The sequence below is a fragment of the Anastrepha ludens genome, chromosome 2 (assembly GCF_028408465.1).
Source record: "Anastrepha ludens isolate Willacy chromosome 2, idAnaLude1.1, whole genome shotgun sequence".
Lineage (NCBI taxonomy): Eukaryota > Metazoa > Arthropoda > Insecta > Diptera > Tephritidae > Anastrepha > Anastrepha ludens.
Window position 1 is genome coordinate 179,610,355 of NC_071498.1, and position 22,646 is coordinate 179,633,000.

General features: G+C 33.8%; 3 protein-coding genes across 4 annotated transcripts in view; 1 reads left to right on the forward strand and 2 right to left on the reverse strand.

Moving 5' to 3' along the window:
- The window catches only part of LOC128855961 (adenosine deaminase 2-like), a 49,579-nt gene extending 36,598 nt beyond the window's left edge, over positions 1-12,981 (forward strand). The window contains exons 2-8 of the mRNA XM_054091247.1: positions 3,498-3,606; positions 3,845-3,961; positions 6,473-6,970; positions 7,057-7,226; positions 11,907-12,091; positions 12,173-12,309; positions 12,381-12,981. Of these exons, the coding sequence (XP_053947222.1) occupies positions 3,531-3,606; positions 3,845-3,961; positions 6,473-6,970; positions 7,057-7,226; positions 11,907-12,091; positions 12,173-12,309; positions 12,381-12,844 (1,647 nt within the window). The 5' untranslated portion in view covers positions 3,498-3,530 and the 3' untranslated portion in view covers positions 12,845-12,981. The remainder of the gene's footprint in view (positions 1-3,497; positions 3,607-3,844; positions 3,962-6,472; positions 6,971-7,056; positions 7,227-11,906; positions 12,092-12,172; positions 12,310-12,380) is intronic.
- LOC128855962 (uncharacterized) lies at positions 12,945-13,872 on the reverse strand. 2 transcript variants are annotated; one of them, XM_054091249.1, is made up of 5 exons: positions 13,839-13,872; positions 13,707-13,776; positions 13,456-13,637; positions 13,224-13,397; positions 12,945-13,147 (listed from the first exon to the last, which is right to left on the reverse strand). In XM_054091249.1, the coding sequence occupies exons 2-5, from the start codon at positions 13,738-13,740 to the stop codon at positions 13,058-13,060; spliced, it is 480 nt and encodes a 159-aa protein (XP_053947224.1). In that variant the 5' UTR covers positions 13,741-13,776; positions 13,839-13,872; the 3' UTR covers positions 12,945-13,057. The 2 variants fall into 2 exon arrangements, with proteins under 2 accessions (XP_053947224.1, XP_053947223.1); XM_054091248.1 differs by lacking the exon at positions 13,839-13,872 and having other exon boundaries at positions 13,707-13,832.
- A 1,798-nt stretch (positions 13,873-15,670) lies between these two features.
- On the reverse strand, positions 15,671-16,569 carry LOC128855963 (low molecular weight phosphotyrosine protein phosphatase 1-like). Its single transcript, XM_054091250.1, has 3 exons — positions 16,411-16,569; positions 16,003-16,355; positions 15,671-15,943 (listed from the first exon to the last, which is right to left on the reverse strand). Exons 1-3 carry the CDS (start codon positions 16,439-16,441, stop codon positions 15,851-15,853), a joined length of 477 nt encoding a protein of 158 aa, XP_053947225.1. The 5' UTR covers positions 16,442-16,569; the 3' UTR covers positions 15,671-15,850.
- Between the last annotated feature and the right edge of the window lie 6,077 nt (positions 16,570-22,646).

A 22,646-nucleotide genomic window follows, 5' to 3' on the forward strand; every position in this document is an offset into this window, starting at 1 on the left:
GATAGTTATTCATATAATCCACTAACAAATCAAGTAATGCATGTTTGACTTGTTTTTTTTTAATTTTTATAAAATTTAAATTAACTAAAAATTAATTGAAATAAATATGTAATTAATTATATTAATAGATTAAAAAAATTTATCTAAAATTCTAAATTATGGATGGTCATTTAAAAGTTACTAAATTAGATAATAAAATTAAATTAACTATTCAAAATTTTGATACTCATAAACCAATAAAAAGATTAAATGAAATATTTCCGAATATTATTAGAGCAATTATTTGTGGACCAAGTAATTGCGGAAAAACAAATGTATTATTAAATATATTATCAAAGATTTATTATTCTGATATAATAATTTGTTCAAAAACTTGCTATCAAGAAAAATATAAATTTTTGGAAGATATGATAATTCAATTCAATAAATTGTGTGTTAAAAATGATTTGGAATCTAAAGATATAAAATGTTTATCAATTCAATCTCTACCAACACCTGAAAATATTAAACAATATTCTGTAATAATATTTGATGATATCTCTACAGAACAACAAGATAATATTTCCAATTATTTTGCTTATGGTAGACACAATAACATTTCTTGTTTTTATTTATGTCAAACATATTCAAAAATTCCTAAACAATTGATAAGAGATAATGCAAACTATATAATTTTATTTAAACAAGACAAGACTAATCTGAAACACATATTTAATGACCATTGTAATGATATTGATTATGATATTTTAAAAAATATGTGTATTCAATGTTGGAAAGAACAGTTTGGATTTTTAGTAATAGATAAAGAACAAGAAACAAATGATGGTAGATATAAAAAAATGTTTGAATTTTTCTTTACAATATAAAAAAATGTTTGAATTTTTGTTTGAATAAGATTTTTATTTTTTATTATATCCAGTTATTTTGGAAATCTTTATATTTTTCATTTTTTTCATCAAAAACTATATCTAATATTTTTCTATATTTATATAATCCATCAATGGTTATATCTAAATTTTGCAATTTTTGGTATTGTGTTACCAAAAAGCCTATATAACGTAATTTACAAGCATAGCTTTCGCTTATCTTAAATTTTTTATATATATCTTTCATAGTTGTATATTTACATTTTACACCAATTTTTTTATAACCTTTTTCTAATTGCAATTTTCTTGCATATTCTTCTAAAATTAATCCTATTGTACAATTTATATAAAAAGTATTTTTCTTATTTTGTAATAATAATTTATTAATTTTATATAATTTTGTAATATTATCATCAATACTATCTTTTTGTAAATTTTGTATAAATTCATTATCAATTTTAAAATCTAAACCAACTGGTTTAGATTGGTTTACACGTTTTGATTCCAATAATTCTTTTAAATCGATGAAATCAAATTCTCTTTTATCTTTCTTATAATTTTTTTTATCTTTTTTATCCATAAACATATTATCCAAAAAATTTTTATATTTTTCATTTTTTAATTTTAGGCCATTGCCTTCAAATATATATTTTTCTTTTAGTTGATTAAAAGAAGAAATACGTTTTTCTATACAAAAACTGGTGAAGGTTTCAAGATCTTTAAAAAATTTTTCCCCTTCTTCATCAAATCCATCCTTGCTTTCATCGAAATTCATACTTTCTTCTGAAACAAATAAATAAATTAATAAAAACTTAAAAAATTACAAAAAAAAAAACTTACCAGCCATAGTTATAAAATCTTTTTGTTTTGTTTTTTTTTTGCGTCCACCCTCTTCTAACGCTAAATACATACTGCACTTGTAACCATGTTTGACAAAGTCAAACGGTTTCGACAGAGTCGAAACATGTGTTGATGTATAAAAGCTTATCAAATATTATGCTTATCTTGCAGTTTGTGACTCGTATTCAACAGTATTTCATTTTTTTTTGGTTTGTGCTTATGCTTATTCTATTTATAGATTGTGAGCAATGTTGATAAGATCAGCATTGCTTGCTTTGCATACTACTCAGCTGTAATTGCATTACTTTAGAATATGATGTTTAGATGAGTTGGTTAAGCAGTTGGAATTATAACAATAATTTTGTTGCAAGTTCAAATCTGACTCAAAGACTCTTGTTTTGAGGAGTTCGTCGTTTTTTTTGAAAGGTACTTTAAAAAATAAATGTATCCTTTTTTGTTTTTTTTTTTTTGAATAGATTACTTTAAATATTTTGTAATCAATATTTAAAATTATCATCGACCCAACTCAAAATTTTTAACTTTTTTTTTTATTTTTGTTTGAATAGATTACTTTAAATATTTTGTAATAAATATTTAAAATTATCAATCAATAATAATCGACCCAACTCAAAATTTTTAACTTTTTTTTTATTTTTGTTTGAATAGATTACTTTAAATATTTTGTAATAAATATTTAAAATTATCAATCAATAATAATCGACCCAACTCAAAATTTTTAACTTTTTTTTTATTTTTGTTTGAATAGATTACTTTAAATATTTTGTAATAAATATTTAAAATTATCAATCAATAATAATCGACCCAACTCAAAATTTTTAACTTTTTTTTATTTTTGTTTGAATAGATTACTTTAAATATTTTGTAATAAATATTTAAAATTATCAATCAATAATAATCGACCCAACTCAAAATTTTTAACTTTTTTTTTATTTTTGTTTGAATAGATTACTTTAAATATTTTGTAATAAATATTTAAAATTATCAATCAATAATAATCGACCCAACTCAAAATTTTTAACTTTTTTTTTATTTTTGTTTGAATAGATTACTTTAAATATTTTGTAATAAATATTTAAAATTATCAATCAATAATAATCGACCCAACTCAAAATTTTTAACTTTTTTTTTATTTTTGTTTGAATAGATTACTTTAAATATTTTGTAATAAATATTTAAAATTATCAATCAATAATAATCGACCCAACTCAAAATTTTTAACTTTTTTTTTATTTTTGTTTGAATAGATTACTTTAAATATTTTGTAATAAATATTTAAAATTATCAATCAATAATAATCGACCCAACTCAAAATTTTTAACTTTTTTTTTATTTTTGTTTGAATAGATTACTTTAAATATTTTGTAATCAATATTTTAACATTTTTTCACTTAATAGACATCGACCCAACACAAAATTTTAACTGTACCAACCTAAATATTGATTACGAGTACTTCAAAAATAGATATCTTTAATATCTTAAAAATATTAACTACGAGTAACTATAATTTAGGGGTGGACTAAATCGACCCAATTCAAAATTTTTAACTTTTTTTTTGAGATAATATAAGCTAAAAAAATGAGTTAAATGTTAAAAAATGTTAAAATTTTGAGTAACTGTAAGTTAAAAAAATGAGTTAAATGGTAAAAATGTTAAATTTTTGAGTTAAAATGATAAAAATATTAAAATTTTAATATTTTTGATATTGTCCTGTAGCCCGGAATATACATACTACTTGTGTGCTTCATTAATTTTTTCCTTTATTCTGACAGCTCCCCGTACATTAAGGTCCGCACAGGTGTAATATGACTATGACTAACCCGCATACTCCAGCCATTCTGCTTTGCCTGCTCCTGCTGCTACAAATTTTTAGTCAATGCGGTATTAAAATTTGAAATATATACATAAGGGTGGTCGACAAAAAGTTCAAGTGCTTCATATTTATTACTGGAATTTTTCAATGGTAACATAAAACCTGTTTTTTTAATATACTCGTGGAATAATTATAAGGGGTATTTTAAAAAATTCAGTAACTCCAATATTTGTGGACCACCCTAGTATACATGTTTATCTTTAAAAGTAGTTTTTAAATATGTATTTCACACCATCAATATTCTAGCTGCACGACTTTTTATGCCGCCTCAAGAGATTATGGCGCCGCAACCTGAGATCAGCGGAATGCTGTATGAGAAATCCTTGACTGCAGATCATTTGTACGATGAACCACAAACATTAAGTGAGTACCTGAACTAAATAGAATAGATATAGGTATGTAAGTGCAAATAGTTCAATATGCATTTTTTTATAAAAATATAGTTCATACTAGAACAAAAGCCATGTAAAGCAAAGTTACAAACTTTGTATAAGAGTTCTAAAAATTCGGCAAATTTTCATTAAAATTTCAAACTTTTTACTCAGAATTTTTAGAAAAATTTCTGGCATGCAATTTTATAGATCATTGAATTTTGCTATAAAACAGTTCACGTTTTAAGTGATTCGAATCTCGCGTTGATTTTTGCCAATTTTTTCTGCTGACGCTGTTGGGTGTTTTTTTCCATAAAAAAAAATGTCCAGTAAAGTACGTTCACATATGTATGCATTAATTACCAATAAATCCAAAAAAATAATCTACCCGTTCACATATAGCAGATTATCTGCAAAATGGACAATCAGCTGTCAATACTATTGAAAGGTTTTTCTTCATAGAAATTATTTTGGTGGAATATTTCGGTGTATTTGGTCTGATAAATTATTATTAACGATATGAAGAAAAGACAAGAGAAGGAATAACTATTGACAAATACACTTTTTTCATGCAACTAAATAACTTTATTCTGTAATGTATTGCCAGTTTTGATCAATGACCCCTTGCTATCTTCCAGGCAGCATCATAATCCCACGTTCATAAAACTTCTGGTTTTTATTAGCAAAAACCTGAACCAGGTACGATTTGACATCATTATCATTATTGAAATTTTTACCATTCAAGGAGTTTTGTAATTAGATGGTGGAAGGTCAGGACTATACGGTGGACGTGGCAAAACATCTCAACCTAGCTCCAATAATTTTTGCCTAGTGGCCTAAGATGTGTGTGGCCTTGCATTATCATGATGGAATACAATACTTTTTCGATTTGACAATTCGAGCCGCTTTTCTTCAACTGCATGGTTTTATTTCGTTCGTTGTTCAATGTAGGCATCAGAATTGATCGTTTGGTTAGGTGCTAAGAGTTCAAAGTAGACAATTCCTTTGTAATCCCACAAAACTGATAACACAACCTTCTTTTGATGAATATCAGCTTTTGATGTTGTTTGAGTTGGTTCAACTGGTCTGCTCCACGATCTTTTTCGCTTGATATTATTGTAAACAACCCATTTTTCATCGCCAGTTATCAGTCGTTTTAAAAATGGATAATTTTCATTACGTTTCTTTAGCAAATCGCAGCTGTTAATGCGTTGCGTTAAATACGTTTTATTCAGCTCGTGAGGAACCCATGTATCGAGTTTTTGTACATAGTCAAGTTGTTTTAAGTGATTTTCAATGCATGCAGCTTCTCTGCAATCTCACGTGTTGTACTGTGACGATCCGAATCGATTATTGCTTTGATTAGGGCGTCATCAACTTCAACTAGACGACCAGAGCGTTTTTCACCTTTGAGTGAAAAATCACCAGAACGAAATTTGGCAAACCAATTTTGATAGTGCCGTCTTTTAAGGCTTCGTCACCATAAACAGCACACAACTTTTTAGAAGCTTGCGATGCGGTTTTCCCTTTGCGGAAATAATAAAACAAAATATGACGAAAATGTTCCTTTTGATTTTCCATTTTTCAACGAAAGCCAAACGAAAACTACGCAACCGATCAAAAAACATTTTTTACTGATTAACAGCTGAATTGCCAACTATCATTACATTTATACTACGTCTGCACACCAAACATTCCACTGAAGCCATCTACGAGTGAAATCCGCAATTACTTAGTTGCCAACCCAATAATTTAATTGCGCAATTGGCTGCTAATAATAAACAGTTGGAGGAAATCCGTAAACGACGTTAACTGAGATTGCAAAAAATTATGGCAGCAACGCGCATGCGAAATTCGATATTACATTTTATAATAAGTAATAAGAGGGCACACGTTTATGGACACACGTTTTTTCTGTAATATGAATGCATAGTTAATAATATTAAATAAACATTTTATTATACATAATTATGTCTACAAACCTGTTTTCTTTGCCGGCATCCATTTTTTGACGTTTTCCTTTCCATGCATAAAAATAATGATTTATTACACATAAACAGGGTTGTATGTCAAAAAGTATGGTTATTATCGAGGGTTATTTTATAATCTCAGATTTTGGGAGATAAATTTTGTATGGGTAATAGCGCTTTTTAATTACGAATTGGAAGTTAAGCACGAAAAAGTAGATCATTTACTTATATGTCAACGTATTAGTAGGCATAAAATGGAAAAAATGCCCGAGACCGCAACTAAACAAATTCTTAAAAATCAGTGTGTTTTTGAACTGAGCGTAAGATATATTGAATAACGAACATTCTTTTGTAATGGAGAATGGTTCAGTTCACGAATCGGCGACCAATTTTTTTCTTATATTCTTTATCGAAAGTCAAGCTTTATAATAAGATTCCTTTTCCAATCATTTTCGCATTGTAAACAAAGCCTAAGTTTTATTGAGAATGCTTTAGAAGTTGTCTGATTTTTTTCTTCTTTATTTGCCCCACAGAATATGCACAACAACGTGACCAACTGATTGAGGCGGAGCAACTTCTTCTCACTGGCGGTCATTTGCAACTGGACGAAAATGAGCTGCAAGTGCATAAAATTTTCATGCACCACAAACTCATGGAACTCTCTTACGGCACAGAGCATCCTGGTGAACATGCGCCGGCGTTGCACTTTTTCAAAGCCAAGCCCTTGATCGAAAATAGTAACGTATTCAAATTTGTACGCGCCATGCCGAAGGGCGCAATTTTGCACGTGCACCGCACACCGGCTGTCTCCGTCGATTGGCTGATCGGCAATCTCACGTACATGCCTGGTCTCTTGAAATGTTTTACGTTGCGCGGCAATATTGTGCTGAGCTTCCGTCAAAACCCCAAGGAGCACGACTGCCGCTCGCCTTACTACAAGGTGCAGGAAGAGCGTGAGCGTACACTCTCAAAAAGCCGTTATGATGGATTTTTGAAAACAAAACTTAGTTTATACTCGCGTTTGCCGGAACGTAAGTACTTTAAAGTGCATGATGTTGGTCAATAAGTTTACAGTTATTCTTTATATATTGTTTCTTTTTTCTCGTTTTGTTTGCAGTTGAATACAATGAGCAGAATAAGGTCTGGCGGCGATTTGAAGACATATTCGACACTGTGAGCGACACAATAGGCTATGAGCCAGTTTTTCGCGCATTTCACTGGCAGCTGATGGAGGAAATGTACGAGGATAATTTAATGTATGCCGAGTTACGCATGAAATTCAAACCGGTAAGATAGAGTAAAAATTTTAATGAAAATCAAATGAAAATTTTTTTAGTGGTTACAGAGATATGTGTATGTATGTGTTTCGGTTTTTTGTGGAAGTCCTGTTTCTTTGAAATGTTAATCAAATAATTGTAAAAACTAATCAATGTTTTTTATAAGATTTTCCGTATTTTCCCAATCAAGTCAGTCCATAAGTTCGTGCGTTTTTTAAAAGTGGTTTTAAAATTAATAAAAAAGATGTTTAAAGTATTTATTAATCAATAATATATTTTCTTTCATTATTTACCATGTCTTCCCAACGTTTGGGCAAGTTTTTAATTCCCCGCTCAAAAAATTTTTTGTCCTTGGAGCCAAAATACGCTTCGATATCCCTTTTTATAGCTTCTTTTGAGGAATAGTTCTTGTTACTCATATGGGATTGAAGTCCACGGAAAAGGTGATAATCACAAGGTGCAATATCCGGAGAGTATGGTGGATGCAGCATTAGCTCCCATCCGAGCTCGTTCAGTTTGCCTAATGTTTGCCTGCGGTATGAGGTCTTGCGTTGTCGTGGTGAAACAAACTTTGCGTCTATTCACTAAAGACGGTCGATTTTTGTTAAGTACCTCATTCAGGTTTGATAGCTGATGGGAATAATAGTCAGCAGATATCGTCTGGTTTGGTTCCAGAAGCTCATAATAAACAATACCGGATATATCCCACCAAATATACAGGAGAATCTTCTCTAGGGGTCGGTTCTGGTGTTTCATCTTTATCTAACCATTGGCGTTTGCGAACAAGATTATTGTATAGGACCCATTTTTCATCACCAGTAACGATATGCTTCGAAAAACTTTCATTTTCAAGCCGTTGCAGCAGCTGAGAACACACATTCACTCTCTGTTGAAGGTTGGCGACGGAAAGTCTATGCGGAACCCATTTTCCCAGCTTTGAAACCTTTCCCAACTGAACCAAGTGCCTGTGAACTGTTCCATGCGATGAATTTAACCTCTGAGCTATCATATCGACTGTCAAATTTGGCTCAGCTTCCACGAGTTTGAGCAAGGCGTCGGAGTTAAAGACTTCAAGACGACCAGCGCGCGGGACATCCTCCACGTCACAATTACCACTTCGGAATTTTGAAAACTACTTTTGCGGAGTCCTTACACTCACAGTATCCTCTCCGTGAACAGTGTTTATTTCTGCAGCAGCAGTTGTTGCATTTTTATCACTTTTATAAAAAAATACAAAATATGCCTCTTATACGCGTTCGAAGATTCCATTTTATTTTTTAACAATCCGCGATTAAAATCACTTGTTGAATACACAATACATCAAAGAAAATATAAATAGTTCCGTTATATTCCGCGAATAATTTTTTGTATGCAAAAATCGTACAAAAATGAAATAATGGGTAAAACACGTACGAAGTTATGGACTGACCTGATATTATCATTTTGAAATATTATTCTATTCTTTAACTGAACGCATTTTTAAATCAATTCTATAACGAAAAGCAAAAATTGTTATAATAAAAAATAGAAATTCAGGGTTAGCATTAAAATAACAATGATATTGATGGGTATAAGCAACACATTCTGACCAAGTTTATAAAAAAATTAAAGAAAAACTGCATAGACAAAGTTTGCAGACACAAAGTTGTAACTAATATTTAGTTGAATTCCCCATTTTTTTATAACGCCAGCACAACGACGGAGCATTGAGTTCACTAATTGCCGACATCGCCGCTAAGGAATCTTCAGCCACTCATCTTTGACAATTTTACAAAATTCTTGATTGTTACTTAGTTTGGCAGCTCCTTTTAAGTCCCACAGATTTTCTATAAAATTAGGGTCGGAGGGCTGAGGCCCATTCCATAACCTCATATAATGAGAAACCTCCATTATTACCATTGCATTGAGCTTTATCCCATATCACTACTTTTGAGCCCATATGTTTAATGGTTTGCAGTGCTCTGGGGCTGATTTTCGATGCCAGCTGGACGTTTGACATATTGGCGTGAGCCCGTGCAAAACTATTTTAGACTCGTCAGCCCATGAAATATCAACTATCCAGCAGAATGTTTTCTTGCTAATTCCAAACGTTTCACCTAATTTGATGTCAAGAGTGGAGTTTTCGTGGACTGCAAGCTGCTTATCCAGCTTTCCATAGTCTTTTACGTGCAGTCAGGTCAGAAGCATTTGAGGCCACCTTTTTTTTAATTTGTATGGCTGACTTCAAGGCATTCTCTTTGGAGCACCTCATAATTCTGCGATCGGCTTGCATTTTCCTCCTATTTTTACTGGCTTTTCCGCGAATTTGATTGCATTTGAAATCATTTGTGCTGAACATGAAAGAATATTTTGTATTTCTGTGTAAGATCTAACTGCTTTTAATTTCAGAATCTGCTTTCTGCTTTCGTTCCGCGGTGCAGTGTTTCGCTCGACCCACTACAGTCAAAACATAAGAAATATAGTATATGCGTGACACTCACCACAATGTACAAAAAATATAAATAAATAATAAAAGACGTACTTTCGTCTAAATCTGCGCAAAATTTTATTAATATTCCATGCATAAACTTAAAAAACTGAGCAAAAAATAAAGAACCGTTATTTACATAGTTGCCAGATTTCCCTTGAAATCCCTTAGTTGAAATCCCTTAACCCTTCGTAGATATTTAGTATTGAAATTTTTTTGTGATATGTAGGAAAAAACTAAATGACTTCAAAATAGTTTTTTAAGGGTACTACTATTTTCTTGTACCCATCTTTATATATATAATAATTTATTTTTCTAATAATTGGCAACACTTGATTTTCATATTTTTATTTTATTTCTTAATATTTTCTCAATTTCTTACTCTTCTTATTCCATAAAATTAATTACATTATAATTTCTGTAACTCAACGTAAAATAGTAAACTTTTATTGTTTGTCTTCCTAATTTCTTAACATTTACTCAATAACTTGACTAATACATAAAACAAACAAACAAAAAAAAAAAAAATTAACTCTAAATATATTTCTATTTATTTTTTTTTTTTTTTATGTAATATAATAACATAATCCCATTTTTATATCTTGTCTAAAATGTAATAATAACTTTTTCACTTTATCAATTTTCATTTCTTTTAATTATTACTTATAATAATAATTGAAGCTTTATTTTTGTTCAAAATAATACAAATTTTTTCATTCTTTTTATAATTTTTTTTCGCTTAAAATTTTTATTACAATTTTTTTAATTTTATTGCTTAAAATTTGTGCTACAATTTTTTTATTTTTTCGCTCAAAATTTTTAGTAAATTTTTTTTATCTTTTCGCTTAAAATTTGTGCCCAACTAAATTTTTTCAGTATCCATTTAATTCTTTTTATTGGGCAGCTTTGTGAGGTTAACAAAATCTCAGCTCTCAAATTCGTGGGTGCCCTTCCAGGACATTGGCTGCGAAGCATGGATGCTGTGAGACTCGGCATTACTTCGAGTCCTTTCTGCGTCAGTTGTATGGAGGATGAGGTGGAATCATATCAGCCCTTTCTCCTTAACAAAGTAGATCTCCTAAGATTTAAGTATCTTGGCTGTCATCTCTTTGCTACGCCTGATGGCATAGCAGGCATTGATATTACAAACCTGATGAATTTCATCAGCAGTACGAAGCGGCTAACCCCACCATAAATCAGTTTTCGCTTGGGTGTCTTCACTAAATAAACATCCCCCCATCCTCTTTCTTCCTTTCTTCCCTTCCCTTCTTATTACCTTTACAATGGTATCACAATGGACGAATTTTTGATTGTCGTCCAAGTGCGTCCTCTCCATGGGCAACCATTTCAACCTAACCTAACCTGGGCAGCTTTTGCAATTTATGTAGGAGCTCTTCATCGTTATTTTCATTGTTTTATCTTTGTAATCGTGTTAAGGGGCTAGGGGTAGTCAGAGTCCCGAAGAAATTATGATTTTCAATAATTTTTTTTTTTGTTAGTCAATTGCTTTATTTTACAAAAATAAAAACATAGAATTAATACATCATGTTTCGACTTGACTTTAACAAAATTAAAAAAAAAAAAAAAATAATTGCAAAAGTTATCGCTGTTTTGGTGGAGCCCGTTTCTCCAGAAGTCTCTTGCTGTGATCATTACAAGCCCTTGGAGATTAATCTAAAATCAATCGGGAAAGAGAAATTAGTTTTATTAATAGATACTCTTGTGACTGATCGAGGCTTTTTTTCAAAATTAACAATATGGCGGCTTCAGGAATATTTTTCAACAATAAATTGTTTAAAAAAATCGAAAAATTTGAGTTTTTTATGTTTTTCAAAAGCAGTATAAATTTTATTGAAATTTACTAAGCGGTTTTTAAGTTACAGTGATCACCAGTTCAAAAATTATAGTTTAGAGAAAAACGCATTTAAAGCTTTGCTATCAATTGCCGATTTGCCCGAGCGCCCTTTGTTAATTGTTGAATACCCCGAAAAGTATTTTTCGGATTCATTTAAAATTTTCACACAATATTTTTAAGATATTATACTTTAAGGAAATGCAAAAAATCAAATTTTTTGAAAATTCCGATTACCTCTTAACAAAAGTCTGATAGATTGAAAATTTTCTTTATATTTAGTTGCAATAATTTCAACTAAGTTTGTGCCACTACAAATCAACAAAAATCTTTGTATTTATCAAAATAATTAATACCCAATCACGTTTCAGCTTTACGGCGATAACGGTACGACAGTTGCAACCGCATACGAGGCGGCCGATCTACTTATAGAGCTCGTGGAGGAATTCAAACGCACACATCCAGGTTTCTTAGGGCTGAAAATAATTTATGTGGCGCACCGTGGCTCGGATGAAATCAAGATATTGAAAGCTTTTCAAACATTCAAAGATTTCCAGTGAGTGGTGTACACAAAAAAAAAAACAAAAAAATATGAAATAGTTATTACAAAATAACAAACCACTTTCCCTCCTTGCAGTGAACGGTACCCCGACTTCGTTATTGGTTTTGACCTCATAGGCCAGGAGGACCAAGGCAAAGCGTTGCAAGCATTTGTGTCCATCTTACAGAATTTGCCGAAAACCGCAAAATATTTCTTTCATGCGGGTGAAACAAGTAAGTTTTAAATAAATGCCATTAACTGTAAAAGATTTTGAAGAAACTGTTTTGGTATTTTTAACACACAGATTGGTTTGGCACATCGGTGGATTTGAATTTGGTCGACGCAATTCTTTTGAATACCACGCGCATTGGCCACGGCTACTCGCTTATGAAACATCCAATCCTAAGCAAAGCAATTAAAGAGCGCGACATTGCGCTCGAAGTGAGTCCGCTGTCGAACCAGGTGTTGAACTTGGTTTGGGATTTGCGAAATCATCCCGGTGGCTACTTTATGTCTGAGAATATACCGTTGGTAATATCAAATGATGATCCAGGCTTTTGGAATGCAAAAGGATTGAGTTATGACTTCTATTATGCGATTATGAGCTTTGCACCGAGCAATGCTGGCCTAAAGACACTGAAAAGTTTGGTGTGGAACTCCATTAAATACTCGTCGATGAATGACGCAGAGAAAGAGACCGCGTATGGGCAGTTACAAAGCGATTGGAATGCGTTTTTGGAGCAGGTCATACGTGGAGATATTGTGTAACCTCCATACATATTTATAAATATATATGCAATGCACACATACATATTTTTGTACATAACAATCATACATGCTTTCAATACGATTACAAACAAATAAATAATAACTTATGCGATATACAACTTTTTATAAGAAATTTACATATTTTGGTATTATTCTCTAAACATTTCAACGAACATTTGCAATTTTGCAGTTTTTCATTTTTTTACAGTGTTTCTAGTCAGTGTACATGTGCTCGGCTATGAAATTTTGGCAACTTTCAGTTATTTGAACGAATGCACATCGGAAGCCACCCATTGAATTGGTCTGAAAATAGCATTAGTATGTTTGTAGCTGTCGTACTTCGTCAAACTTTTGAACTCCAGTTAACTTTTGCACTCACAAAGTAGGGATCACGTATAATTTGGTCCTCTGGACGGCCAATGTACTTGCCCAGCAGCTCAACCTTGGCGCAACGTTGCTGACTCGAATCCTTCGCTAGAGTCTCTAGCTCGCGCAAATTGAGCTCATCCATGGCGAGAATATAGTCATGGTTGTAGAAGTCCACTATGGAAATCTGTGAACGATATACAGCATTAAAAAACAACATTGAGAGCAAACTAAGAGCAGTGCACCTGTCTGCCGACGTGCTCTGTTGTTAGGCCATTTTCTGCCAGCACCTTGATACAGCGCTCATCTGGCTTACGTCCAACGTTCCATGTTCTCAGGCCAGCGCTGTCTACTTCCCAGCTGAGTTCGTTATCCTCAACCCAGTGCTTCATTACGCTTTCCGCCATTGGAGATCGACAAGTATTGCCTGCAATTCAATAATTTGCTAATCACAGTTCAAATTTCATCCTACTCCATTTCGGGTGTTCAAACTTACCAATGCAAACGAATAGGATCTTCAAGGGCCTCATACTTCCACAGGAGATACTGCATTAAAATTTATCCTACTAAAGTCAAGAGTGTATTATTTAAGCTTAATATAAATTAAAATTAAATGGCAAGCGCTTACATAAGTGACTTTTGTTTTGAATTTGACGTGTAGAACAAGAAATCGAATTGAAACAGTGGCACATTTTCACACAAAACGTATAAGAAAATCTGGGCATGATAAAATTTTTAGAATGCGCCGATAAAAATAGCCATTAATTATTTTCAAATTTTATAATTATTGATTTGCGTTGCAGTACTAGCAATACAATAAAAATACATATCTCTGGTATAATACTATTGGATATATAAAAAAAAGACAAATAAGTAATCAAAATAGTTGTTAAGAGCGTTATAATTGATTAAAAATAATATATTTTTTAAATCTGATAAAATAATAATTCCACATCTGTAAATGTGCTCTCAACTGCAGTCACTTTTTTCTCAATGTCCGTTATCGTTAGCTTTAAATTTGCCGCTTCAGCAGCCAGCACGCCAATTCCCTGCTTTACTCTCTTTTCTGATATAACCGTTACTGTAGTCTATTGTTGATTGATTGAGTCTCTCAGCTCTTCCATTTTTATCACCATTCTCTAAAACATAGCTGATGCATGTGTGAGAGGAGTTTTAAGCGGGGATGCAGGTTTTTTTGTTGGATTTTTCCTAGATGGATTTTTTAGATATATCAACAACAGTAACAACTGGGAGAACACACACACACCGGTGGATCAGCAACACTTGACAAATGTCGCAAGAAACACTAGCACTTGAGAGCACAAACAAAAACAGTCAGCTGATCACATTATTTGCAGTTTGATTATTATTTTTAAGGTGCTTTGCCTCAATGGAATACTTGCGCCTGAGATTATGAGATTGCTTAAGAGATTATTCTTTGGGCAATTGACCTCAAAAGGATTAGTTCTATTAGAATATAATAAAAACTGCACAGGAACACAAAAGAGGATTGTAGATAGAATTGTGGGTATCAAATTTTATCGCTTCAATTAACGAAAAGTAAATGAAAAATAATTTTCATTATTTACTCGACCAAAAGCTATATGCTTCCGTTAATATTAAAATATTTCGTCCTTCGCGCCAGATGTCTTACTACCGCATCTACAAATTCAACTACAACTACAACAGCTCTATCCGCAATCGATTCTTCTCTAAATCACGCTTCGTTGTCCGTTTCTTCGTGCTTAAATTGACTGTAAACCGAAGAACCGTTCTGCTGGCTAATGCTCTACTGAAGATGCGTGATGTTGTTGTTGTAGCAGCACATAAATATTCCCCAAACATACATGGACGGAGAATGCTGCTGGAGTGACAATCCTTGGCCGGGGCGTTCCGGTAACGTAGAACCGACTGTCATGGAAACGGGAAGATGCGTGATTGCACCGGCCATTGACAATCAGCGCGTTTGTTGATCAACTCTCGGTCGCGCGCTTCGTTTGTTACAGAATCGTGTGTTCAACGTCTGGCTATACCCGCGGTAAGTACTACGCATGTATGGTATAAGAACAAAGAATATAGTTTAATCGAATACTTAACTGGGCACAACAACATTTGTAAAATAAACTTGGAACAAACACCAACTAACACTACTGCACAAGAATGCCTCAGAAGGATTCTGTACTAGAGCTTACACCTAGAACTTCTATATGAAATATACTGCGTGTGTGAGCACAAATATTTCTTTTTTTTTTAATTTCGAAAACTGGGCAGTATATGAGAATATCGTATGCATAACTTTTAATGATATTTAAATAAACGAACTCAATAAAAATATTGAATACATTACGAAAATTCCAATTCGAAGTAATTTTGTCAAATCTACGGGAATACTTATAATTTGTATGCATTGGACACACTATACCTTGACTTATAGTATACAAATATTTGGCAGAAACAAAATGTTTTGATTACTTTTTGTTTTTAGAAAACATAAACATTTATTTTACTTGTACTCATGCATTGATTTGCTATGTACATATGCACATACATATATTACTAGTATCAGCTGATTGTGAGAATTTCACAATTAATTTCACGGTAACTATAAAATTCGGTGAGATTAGAAGATTTTATTCTTTCTTAAACCTTACCCGCCACAGCATCTTCGAAGAAGGCTGCACAGGCTTTCACACACTGTTGGTAAGCTTTCTCGAAGCCAGCATCACCACGTTGCTATAAGAGAACACAGTTATAACACATTGAACAATACACTGCTCAAAGATTCCACTCACATAGTACGGGTCCACGATGATGCGATCGCTCTTATCCAGTCCGAAATTCCCCAGCATTAGCAATTTGGCCTTTGCATCGGATGGTGCTAAAGACCGCAAGTCACCCATATTCTCCTCATCCATGCCGAATATGTAATCGAATTCAAGAAAATCTTGCTTCTTTATTTGACGTGCTCGATTAGTATAAGGTAAATTATGTTTCTCCATTGTGCTTAGCGCTCGATGATCGGGCGGATTGCCACGGTGCCAATCGCCGATTGCCGCTGAATCCACTTTCCATTGGTTGGATGTGCCGGCTTTTTCGATTGTGTCAATCATAACCGCCTCGGCAATAGGTGACCGGCAAATATTACCTAAAATAAATGAAATCCAAGTTATATTGATAGAAGGAGTGTAAGTTCCTCTTACCTAAGCAAACCATTAGAATTTTCTTAACCATTTTCCGCTGTTTATTTCTAATGTTAAAACTTTAAATGAAATTTAAAAGATTGCTATGTGTTTACTTTATTCGGCAGAAATCGTTTAATAGACGCACTCTGCAGTCTGCTTCAGTTTTCAATGTCCTCTTTGACATTCGCCGGCAAATCATATGTTCGCGACGTAAGCGACGGCTGACTAACGTAAGCTTGCGATAATAGAAAGATAACATTAAACTATTGTGCGCTGGAATTTCACTTCACTTTAGGTAAAAAAAATCGGTGATCGATTAACTACGGCTTTTTATTCAGGTTTCAAACCGTTCGAAAAACTATATTAAAAAACTAATATTTAAAAAACCGAAATATTAAAAATATTATAAATATATATATATATATATGTATATATAATTGGCGCCTACCACCTCTTTGGGTGTTTGGCCGAGCTCCTCCTCCTATTTGAAAATGTATGTACGTTTTTATTCGATCTACATTAGGTTTATTAAGTCGCTAGTGAGATTTTACCTAAGAGTGGATGCGGTATCGCCTATTTTCAACAATTTTAGGTAGGTAGGTACCACTCTGGCACTCCCCAAATAGCATTAAAGCACCGTTTTAATCCCATTTTGAGACCTCCAACGGACAGATATCTACAGCCTACCCGAGCTGTTGATGTAACAGAATAGCTTGATGGGATTTAAGTTGGCTCACTGTCCGCACTGCGCTCGCACATTTACAGAGAAAGCGCTCAACAGTCTCCTTCTCTGAAAGGTCCCCCACAGCTTCTGCAGTGGGGGTTAAATGGTAAATCTAGCTTTTCTGCGTGTGAGCCGATCGTTGAAAGGCAGGTGAACACAGCTACGAGTTTAGAAACTGAATGGCGTGGAGAGCTCCCAGGACTATCTGAGTCTTCCGCCTATTGTACTGGGGCCACGGGGTTTTCACAATAGCACATGAAGAAATGCTTTCCTGAGAAATAAGTTATGCAATTCCCATTCAATCCCTGTGATGCCGATAACCAGGTAGAAGACATCGACCCCTTCCTGGCAAGCTCATCAGCAATTTCATTTTTCTCACTGTTCCTATGTCCTGGAACCCACATCAGAGAAATGTTGCCTGCACACCCAAGAGATTTGATCTTCTTACAGGAGTTATTTGGATCTGCACCATGGCATCATCAGATCCTTGATCGCGGCTTGGCTATCGAAAAAATGTATCTCCCTCGTTCGCTGAGCATTTTGCAGTATCGCAAAGACTTCCACCTGAAAAACACAATTCAGTATTCGGCAATTTTACTTGCGTCGTATTTATTATTTTTGAGAAATGTTACATAATTACTAACGGAGATATCGCGTTTTATGCTCTTTTGAAAATTACCGTTAAATGGGAGGTGGGTGGGTCTGGCCTTTTTTTCGTCCTGTTCGAGGATCCTTTTTAAAATATTATATTAATAAATCGATAGAAAATAAAATTTTAGGAAGCTACCTGGAAACTCAAATAGTTAGCTGGAGCAGAAATAAGTTAAGTTCACGTCCAAAGTCGAAAAAGACAGCCTGGTCAGGCCCGAATGGCCAAACGGAGGGCTAAATATGAGAACTTTGAAGTTTTTGAATTTTAAATTTTCGGTGTAAGGAAATGAAAAAAAGTGCGTGTAACATAGTACACATAACAGAAGTGAAACTTTCAAGCCAGACAAAGAGAAGGGAGAGACCCGAGAGAGAGAGAGAAAGAATACATATATGTATATCTAAATAAATTCACACATTTGCAGATAATACAAATAGACAAAATTTACAAAAACGGAGAAGGGTCGACCGGTTTAGGTAAACGTCGGACACAAACTGTGGTAACAACGCGCACTACTCCGAGCGTTTAGGTAACACCCGCATAAACGCAGCGATTCCAGGACCGCAGCAACGGCTCAAATTACCGCAAGGCAATACCAATAAATCTGACGCCGGAATGGATAGCACTTTATAGTACGCACAAGCACTAGCCAGGAAACGGAAATAAGTGGAAAAAAATTTAAGCACCAAAAAAAACAACGCCAAAAAATTGGAACCAAAAAACGCCCCAAACAGTAGGCACCAAGGAAATATAACGCCAAAAAGTAGGCACCAAAAATATATTCCTACAAGTTTGCACCAACAAACAAGCGCCAAGACGAAGGCAGTGTTATTTTCCACTAGAAATTAGCAACCACAAGGAAAAACTCTAAAAAAATAGCCTAAAGTGTATCTAAGATATATATAAGGTATAGCTCTCTCTCTCCTTTTCTTCTACTTTATATCTTTTTTCTCTCTCGCGGAACGAAAATGCCCAAAACCTTGCATGGCCTTGAAATTTTACTCTCCATTCTCGCTCATCCATCGACGCCTAAGAAATTTCTCTTCACAAACAATCGGTTAACACATAAATTGAAAAAAAAAAAGATTGAAATCAAGGCGAATCGATTAAAGGTGGTATTGGTAAATCAGCTGATTTGTTGTTTTTTTTCTTTTGCCGTGTGCATATGGCTGTCAGCTCAATCCTTTGCTTTGACAATCAAACGTACATTGTTTTTGGTCTATTACCACCACCTTTAATGAATCCACCTTGATTGAAATGATTGTGGTTTTTAGAAACACCGATATTTCTTGAGCATTCCTACTTCAATCTGTGCAATTTTGACTTGCTAGCCTTACACTAACTTAACAAAATGTTCTCTAGAGACTTAGGCATTTGTTTTTGGTTATATCGTCCCCCTAGTATTAAAATAGCCTATACATTTTTTGATGTTTTGAGAAAATGAATTTCAAACTTTTTGTCGAAAATAGCTCTCACTCAAATCTCGTTATGTCTGTAAATATTTATTATTTTTTGACTGACGTTTTGACCCACTTTGTGGAACTAGAATTTGACAAAATTTTTACCACATATAAAATCGACGATGGAGAATCCAAAAATTCAATAAAAAAATAATAGCCTATGAGCACATAGGCTATTGTTATACTAAGGGGACGATATATTCTTGCGGATAGTTTTCTATCAGAAGTTAAAGGCCTTCTGAACTAAGAGTCACTTTGTCCATTCACAATTTCTTGACGGTAAAAAAGTGGGTTAAAAGTGGGCTGTTGAAGAGCTCAATTACTGGACTATCTTCAATTTTTGCAGCAAGGTAACCTTTCAGGAATGTTGGTCAAAATCCATACGAAAAAAATGTTCCTTAATGCAGATCTGTGGCTACCATTTACGCTACCTGCATAGTTTTAAATTCGTCGTTAGGGGTATTAAGACCGAGTTATTGTTGTTGTAGCAGCATAAACATTCCCCATACATATACAGCTAATGCTGCTGAAGTGTTAAAGTCACAGCTCAAGTATTCGGCAGTTTTGTTCTGGTAAAATTGTCCGAATGCGCGGTAAACAAATTTACTGAGGTGTCAAGCCTAAAGTTCAAGTGCAGTTTCATCTGCAATTAACAGAGAGAATGCAACAGAAAAATTCTAAGTGCCTGCAATGTAGTAAAACGTAAATATGTTTCCCCTTTATATTCTATAACGAATGCCCTCGAGTTTTATAACGCTTTAGACGAATATGATGCTGCTCATCATTTTATTTTACAGAGGACAACGCCATCTGCTAAAATTTTGATTGTAATGGCCGCTTGGAATGTAAATTCTGCTTCTTGGTCTCCATAACGAATGAAGTGTTTTTAATGTAAAGTTATTGGTGGACTTAAAACAGTCTTTAGTTCATAATATTATTCCATAAAAAAAACATTGTTTTTTAAGATTTGGATCATATAATTGGACTTTATAAATTGCAGCTTATAATGCGTTTACACAAACATTGAACATTTCAAATGGTACCGAGCGGGTCTAGGTTAGTTGATTGGTTGATCAGTATTATTTTTTTTATTATTTTTTTTTCTTTTTTTTTTTTTCGTTTGTGGGTATGGTGAATGTGCTCTTTATTCAATTTTATTGTTTTAAAGAACATTCTTGCCTTGAAAAGAATAACTTTTTTACTTTGCTGGCGTAATGAATATTCAAGGCTTGCTCAAAGTGTTTTCCTACAAAATTATTTGTAATGAGCAAGGCGTGAGCTGGGTATTGTTGAACCACCATCACTCAGACGAGTCATCCAACTGGTCCGACAGGTCGTCGTTGTCTCTAAGTGAGATGCGTGGGATGTCGTACTGGGGTCTAAGGCACATGCATCCGGGTAAGTGTTGGGAATCTCAGAGTTTCGTTTCTTCAACCTAACAAAGCTCTGGTTGAGAATTTAGATTTTCAGCATTAAACCTGTAGAAATAGTCAACTATTATTATTAATGCAATATGTACTTTCAGCCGCCGTAGCCGAATGGGTTGGTGCGTGATTACCATTCGGAATTCACAGAGAGGTCGTTGGTTCGAATCTCGGTGAAAGCAAAATTTATAAAAACATTTTTTAATAGCGGTCGCCCCTCGGCAGGCAATGGCAAACCTCCGAGTGTATTCCTGCCATGAAAAAGCTCCTCATAAAAATATTTGCCGTTCGGAGTCGGCTTGAAACTGTAGGTCCCTCCATTTGTGGAACAACATCAAAACGCACACCACAAATAGGAGGAGGAGCTCGGCCAAACACCTACACAACAACAGAAGTGTACGCGCCAATTATTTATTTTTTAATATGTACTTTCAAATATTTAATTAGTTTACAATAGCTGTAAGAGGTGGCTGTTTCATTTCAGTGTCAGGCGTATCATCCTCTGTGACATTACCGGAATTGGATATCACGACCTTGTTGCGCCCCAGCAAATAAAACTTTAGACGGTGCTTGAACTCCTGTTGGTCGGGGTGATCAAGTAGTCCACCTTTTTATCGAACAACCCCAAACAAAATTTCTAACACATCTTGACTGAGACGATATGACAAGATATATGCACCTAAGTATTTAATATTTTTGAAGTAGCTTTTTGGAAAGGCAGTGTATGGCCAAAATTTCCTGTAAAAATAATAATTTTTATAAGGAGTGATTTTTTTATGTATTTTGTCAAGACTTAACAGAGATGGTTGATACATGTACGGGGAGTGCTGCTAGAGTGACAGTCCTTGGCCGAATATATAGTAAATCCGGGTCGATCCGGTAACGTAGAACCGACTGTAGGGGGGAGATCAGAGGTGGTCTTCGGCTATTCACTAGTTCACCATACATTCACATCGCCTAGATCTCACACCGCAGCGGCCGCAACAAAATTTGTTGTATTAAAATTACATTCAATTTACGATCAGATTGGCTGCTTCCATTTGGACATGAGACCTGAAATTCAGAATTCAAAATATAAAATTTTTTTCAAAAAAGTGTTTATTGTAATATTTACCTCTTAATTCACAAAATAATCATGGCTTCAGAGCGAAAAAATTGCATACGAAAAATGAATTTTATTTTTGGTAAAAAAAAAATCTCTATTATATTTTCTGAATACAATTAAACTTATGCAAATTATATAATCACGTCAAAATAATTCAAATTTTTAAGATTAAGGAACATACAATACAAAACTGATTTTTGTCGTGGGGAAAATTAAATACAATATAAGCTGTACATGTCTTGCTAATATTTTGAACATAGGCATCTTTGGGAATTTGCTGTCAGTGTTTGTTCCGCGCTAGCAAACTAAGCTCAAAAGTCTATGAAAAAGTAAGTCAAACAATCTTGGAATCATCAGTATTTTCACAATAGTTTTTGTCATTGTACATATGTCGCTATGATATATTAGATAATAGTCCCCACGACTGACCCACATCCGCCAAACCGACACGAAGGGCGCACGATGAATCACAAATTCTAAAAGGCCCAGCATTACAATGCATTTCTAAGTCCAACTTAAGTCATCGTCGTTCATTGCATTTAATACTGACTCTAGATGCCGCATATGATCCGTCATAGATGAGGTGGGTATTAATAAACTCCCTTCATTTAGCTGGGGCGCCCAAGAGGACGACTGCTCATCATGGCATTTAAATGAGGTACTTGGGATGTCGTCCTGCTGCTTATGGGATATATATTCGGTTAAATGTTCGAAGCGCTCAACTTCTATATCCTCCAAATCCACTTCTTCAATCGGCCACAGTTCCGGTTCAGAATTTAGATTTTTAAGCATTAAACCTGAATAGGATACATGTTTGAGCTGTTTCAAAAACACTTTGAACTATTAAAAGTACCAGTAAGACACGGCTGTGTTACTTCTATATCAGGCGCAT

Bases quoted from the DNA above. Each gene is read 5' to 3' on its own strand.
- LOC128855962 (XM_054091249.1), bottom strand. From the start codon at position 13,740: ATGAGGCCCTTGAAGATCCTATTCGTTTGCATTG. The intron at 13,638-13,706 runs GTAAGTTTGAAC...ATTGAATTGCAG, and splicing joins GATCCTATTCGTTTGCATTG to GCAATACTTGTCGATCTCCA. The intron at 13,148-13,223 runs GTGAGTGCAAAA...TGCTATTTTCAG, and splicing joins TTATACGTGATCCCTACTTT to ACCAATTCAATGGGTGGCTT.
- LOC128855963 (XM_054091250.1), bottom strand. From the start codon at position 16,441: ATGGTTAAGAAAATTCTAATGGTTTGCTTAG. The intron at 16,356-16,410 runs GTAAGAGGAACT...CATTTATTTTAG, and splicing joins AATTCTAATGGTTTGCTTAG to GTAATATTTGCCGGTCACCT. The intron at 15,944-16,002 runs GTGAGTGGAATC...GTTCTCTTATAG, and splicing joins TCATCGTGGACCCGTACTAT to CAACGTGGTGATGCTGGCTT.